The sequence below is a fragment of the Mytilus edulis genome, chromosome 10 (assembly GCF_963676685.1).
Source record: "Mytilus edulis chromosome 10, xbMytEdul2.2, whole genome shotgun sequence".
In the NCBI taxonomy this organism is placed as follows: domain Eukaryota; kingdom Metazoa; phylum Mollusca; class Bivalvia; order Mytilida; family Mytilidae; genus Mytilus; species Mytilus edulis.
The window spans coordinates 14,696,254-14,702,065 of NC_092353.1; the positions used below are offsets into that span (position 1 = coordinate 14,696,254).

Genomic DNA, 5,812 nt, shown 5'->3' on the forward strand with positions numbered 1-5,812 from the left:
GGGCAGTCGGGCAGTTGGGCGGTCGGGCGGGCGGCAATCAAATGTTGTCCGTGCATTAACTCATGAACCGTTCGGCCAAAGCTTTTAAAATTTTAATATGTTGTTACTGACAACTAAATGAAGGTCAAGTTCAATAATGGCGATTTTGACTTTTACCGTTCAGGAGTTATGGTTCTTGAAAGATTGAAAAATGGAGTTTTCAGTCGTGTCCGTGCATTTACGCATGAACTGTTCTACCAAAGCTTCCCAAATTTTAATATGTTGTTACTGATGACAAAATGGAGGTCAAGTTAAATAATGACGATTTTGACTTTTACCGTTCAGGAGTTATGGTTTTTGAAAGATTGAAAAATGGAGTTTTCAGTCGTGTCCGTGCATTTATGCATGAACTGTTCTACCAAAGCTTCCCAAATTTTAATATGTTGTAACTGATGACAAAATAGAAGTCAAGTTCAATAATGACGATTTTGACCTTTACCGTTCAGGAGTTATGGTTCTTGAAAGATTGAAAAATGGTGTTTCCAGTCGTGTCCGTGCATTTTATCATGAACCATTCAACCAAAGCTTTTGAAATTTTTATATGTTGTTACTGATGACAAAATAGAGGTCAAGTTCAATAATGACGATTTTGACTTTTACCGTTCAGGCGTTATGGTTCTTGAAAGATTGTAAAATGGTGTTTCCATTCACGTTGTTGCATTTACTCATGAACCATTCAATCTAAGATTTCAAATTTTAATATGTTGATACTGATGACAAAATGGAGGCCAAATTTGATATTGACGATTTTCACTTTCACCATTTATCAGTAATGGTTCTTGTGATATTGCCAGGACACAAATAAATATTAATAAATCCGGTTTGCTGTCGTTGTCACAGCCTCTTGTTTCTTTTACTGTATGTTTGCCTAACAATGACTGAACAGGACAGAATTTTTGTTTACTAATTATGTGGTTTAAATCATATCACTAAAAAATACACATATTCAATTGATATTTTATGCTTACTGTTTTAAATGGACTTTTTTTGAATTCACTAATCAATGATTATTCCACAAAAAATTTTGTTTAGGTGTGTTGAAGCCTTGAGCTGTTTTCTGCTATTTGGTCTGGTTGTTGTCTCTTGGGCACATTCTCTGTTTCCATTCTTTAATTAATAGTTTTAAATTGAAGTTCTTTTACTATATAGGGTCAGATAACTGAATATTTGAAGGTTTATTTTTATATTTCAGATACCATCAAATAGGTGATCAATGCTGTCAGCCTGCTGGATATACAAAGAAAGATACTAGTCCTGTAGAAATGTAAGTACTGTCAGTCTGTCAGATTTAAGGAATAACAGTACTGTAGTTGAAGAGTTGCCACCGTCAATTGTAGATTTGACGGTCGCAAATGCAGGTTTACTGGCGACGGGTAAATCAAAATTGACGGTGGCAACTCTTCAACTACAGTACTGTTATTCTGATTCTAATGCATTACAAAAAGAAAAAATTCGATAAAACATGAAAAAATGTGTAAATTTGACAAATAGAAAAAAATCTGTGAAACTTCATGAATGATTTTGGCACAAAGACGTCATGGCTAAACGTGACGTCATACAAATGAAAACTTACAATCTGGAGGTTATTATGTTACCTGTACGCTTCAAATTCGGATAAAGTTACATTAATACGGCGAATTTGAGGTAGGTGTTGTTTTATTTTCGATTCTATTGTAGTAATCAAACTTTTGTTGATTCAATCTATTCAAAATGGCGGGTCCCTCCTTAGTTACGCCTGGTCAACTGTGGATTTGACGGCAACTTTTAGCCAATGAAAAAAATTGTTACATCCAAATTGCATTAGATTAATACTTATTGTTCTATATAGACAAGGTCTGTACATTAGTTACATATACCATTTGACAGAAGGGTCTTATGTTGAACTATTACACCACTTTACCATGTGAATGTGGGAGTTGAGTGCTCACACACATGTCTTAACCCATGCCATAATTTTTTATAGGTGTGTCCCTAATCAGGAGCTTGTAGTTCAGTGGTTGTCGTGTGTTGATGTCAGTCATATTTGTATTTTTGTAAATTGTTCTGTTATAAATGAGATTGTTAGTTTTCTGGACTGAATTGTTTCATATTTTTCATGTCTGGGCCTTTTATATCCATCCATACAGTATGGATTTATCTCATTGCTGAAGGCTGTACTGTTGCCTATAACTGTTTACATCCACTTCATTTGAACTTGGATGGATAGTTGTCACATTGGCAATCATACCATATTTCCTTAATATTTGTATCTTATGAGTTCATCTAGAGTGACCACTAGTCGTGTACTCTTGTCAACACTAATGAAAGGTGCATTCCACTCCAATCTTAATTAACTATGATTGTTTTTTCCTGATGTAGGTCAGTGGTTCTGTACAGGAACTATGGATCGTTCCATTAAAAGATGTTTTAAACTGACAAGTTTCATCAAAAAGCCAATTGTTGTTTATCAGGCTGAAATACTTTATCTGACTGTAATTTATTTGCAATATTTGAATGTTTTAATTTTTACTCCGATATAAGTAAAGAATATTTTTTTTTGTATTTGTACTTTCAGATTTCCAAAAAGTGTTTTTAAGTTTGGGAGTATTTATGGAGTAGAAATACCACCAGTGAATAAAGTTGATCAGGATATTTATAATAATTATGTTGCTGTTGCTAAAGAAGGACCAAAAACTGTTTCTACCCAGGACAGTCAGATGTATGCTAGATATGTCAAAGCTGTGTACTGATTGGTTTGTTCGGATTAAATATGCTCAAGTTCATATTTATACAGTTAGTATATGGAAGTCAGTTATAGGAGAAAAAGATATAAAATGGTGCATTAAGAATAGTTGGACAAACACATACTACAGAACTTTTGTGTGACCATGAAGCATATATATACAATTAATGTTTGGTTTTATATTTGTGCAGTGCAAATAAATGTTTGATTAATAATCTAGGGCTGTCAAATGAACATTTTATTTACTACTTTGCGAGCCCACTGAACAGCATCTTGTTGTTACTATTAACTCATTCATGATAGATGAATCCTTACTTTGACTTCAAATTCGAGGAATGTCTTTTTATAATATCAGCTATTTACATCTGAAAAAGCTTTGATTGTATGCTGAAAATTAGACACATAGATAACGTCTTTTTAGGAGCATTTCATAATGTCAACTTTTAATAGGTCCAGAAAAATTAAGAATAGTAGACAATTTCTCTTTAAAAAGCATATTGTCTCACTTAAATTTGATGAAGATAAAAAATAATTATCTACAGATTTAATATATTGTTTTTATTTTGTTAATATTATATACCATTATGATTGAGAATTATTAATATTTTGTTGTTATTGTTTTATGAAATGTGCAATATTTTTTAAATTATATTATTTTCATTGTTTATAATAAAAAGTTTATATCTTATTGTTTGTTTACTTGTTTTCAGAAATGAAAATGCAAAAATATATATATATGCACTATGAGGATTTGGCATCAGATTGATGTCTCAAGTCTCCACATATATATTGATGATGTACAGCAGCTTACTATAAGGCTTTATCAGTGTTAACAAAGATTTTAAATTAGTAAAAGGTGTCAGCCCGATAATCTTATATCATTCTCTAAAATATCTGGAATTTAATACATGTATATATATATATATATATATCTCTCAAAATACACAGGAGACTAAATGTATGAGAAGAAGTTACTTATTAATTACCTGAAAGCTCTAAAATCAATTAAGGGACAGTTAAAATCATGAAAATTTACCTTCATTTTGTGACAGGAAACAACATATCATAGCCTGTAAACCAGTTAATCAATTTATTTTTGGTTAATTAAACTAATTAAAACTGAACTTCAACTGTTACAGAAATTGCTTTTAGGACTATATATATATATAGTTATCTCCCTTTCATTTTTTAGCAGAAATGGTGTAATAAATAAGCATATTAATCAGTGTTTCATTTCAACATAAATTGAAGATATATAGGGTTCTTTCAAAGCTGAATATGAACCTGTATGTAAATTTGGAATTTTTGGGCCCAGTTTTCAAGTTGGTCCAAATCAGGGTCCAAATCTAAACATTGTTGCTTTCAGCAAAAAATGAATTTATGGGGTTCTTTGAAATGCTGAATCTAACCATGTATTTAGAAATTTTGAATTTTTGTCTCCTTTAAAAAAATTGGTCCACATTGAGGTCCAAAGGTTCTGAAATTAAACTTTTGTTTGATTTCATCAAAAATTTAATTTTTGGGGTTCTTTATTATTCTGATTGTAATAATGTACTTAGATTTTGTCCATACTTGCTCAACTGTTCAGGATTTCACCTCTGCAGGAAAATCTGGTTTGTTGTCATTCTGTCAGCCTGTTGTTACAATACTATTTCCAATACATGTACAGTCATAGATAATTTGCATTCCATATGTTTCATCAGAAGCTCATGATAATAATATGGATAAATAACAGTAGGAGTAAAGTATAAATGTGAGAATGGAAATGGGGAATGTGTCAAAAAGACAGCAACCCAACCAAGGAGTAGAAAACAGTTGAAAGCCACCAATAGGTTCTTAACACACTGAGAAAATCCCCTAATTACCAGTAGGGGGACTTGAGCTGACCCATAAACAAAAATATGTACTAGTTCAGTGAAGGTGGAATTTACACTAAACTCCAAAATAAATATAAGTGAACATAAATTAGAAAAACATAGACTAACAAAGGACAGATGCTCCTGACTTAGCACTGGTGAAAAAATGTTGTGGGGTTTAACATGTTTTGTGAGATCTTAACCATCCCCTATAACAGTAATAACTCTAGACAATGTAGTACAAACAAACACACAGCAATACACACAGTTAATCACAGTTTAAAAGAAGTCTGAGTCCGATATCAGAATAGGTAACAAAAAAAACCCTAAAGAAATGACAATGGTCCATAAATTAACAAGAAAGCAGTTACTGCAGACATTCCATATCCAGACCTAAATTAACCGATTGAAATATTATGCTTTGATCAATATAAGATTTGGGAGTTGACATAAGTACCTGTCTCCAATTATCAATACAAAAGATGAACAGTATGAAAAATAAGTTTTTTTTAGCAATTTTGCCTTAATGACCTACATTTCATGCCTAAGTAGCTGTAGATCATTTTATATTAAAGTCATGTGATTTCATAACAACTGGTATAAATGGTTTTCAATCTGGAATAAAATATCTGAAACCTCTTTTATTAAGGTTAACGTTCAGATAACAAAGTTATTACTTATTTTAAATAAAAATGTCACTTGGGAATATAACAGATAAACATAAAAATGCAAGTTAAATATATAGACATCACTCAAAAGTTAAGAATAAAAGATTTATTTTTTGGGGCATAAATACACTGTTCCTCCTTACATTTTATTTGAATTTCAGTCTCAAACTTTAAATAAAAATAGTAGGACATTTTCTTTGACATTTTCATAGTATTTAATTAAATTCATGAACGTGAAAATATACTTATATTATAGTATATATATATATACCATATTTTCATGCTTTTACATTTTTCTCACTATGTATTGGTACATATACTATATTTTCAAGCTTTTACATTTTTCTCACTGATACACATAGTTAATATGGCTTCCACTAATGAAAGCTCCATTTGGAGTTAATGTGTTTAGAGACTACTTATGTCAGTTCACCTTTCCAATATTGCCTAAATTCATGAACGTTGTTGTGTACTATTTATTTGTGGTATTAGTATACAGCTTTTAGTGAAATCATCCAAGTGTTTTA

At 31.2% G+C, this 5,812-nt stretch overlaps 1 protein-coding gene across 3 annotated transcripts in view; it reads left to right on the forward strand.

The window, feature by feature from the left end:
• Nucleotides 1-3,449, forward strand: part of LOC139493488 (polyphosphoinositide phosphatase-like) — a 35,734-nt gene extending 32,285 nt beyond the window's left edge. For all 3 annotated transcript variants that reach the window (XM_071281917.1, XM_071281918.1, XM_071281919.1), the window contains 2 exons: nucleotides 1,232-1,303; nucleotides 2,594-3,449. In XM_071281917.1, the coding sequence (XP_071138018.1) occupies nucleotides 1,232-1,303; nucleotides 2,594-2,768 (247 nt within the window). In that variant the 3' untranslated portion in view covers nucleotides 2,769-3,449. The remainder of the gene's footprint in view (nucleotides 1-1,231; nucleotides 1,304-2,593) is intronic.
• The last annotated feature ends 2,363 nt before the right edge of the window (nucleotides 3,450-5,812 follow it).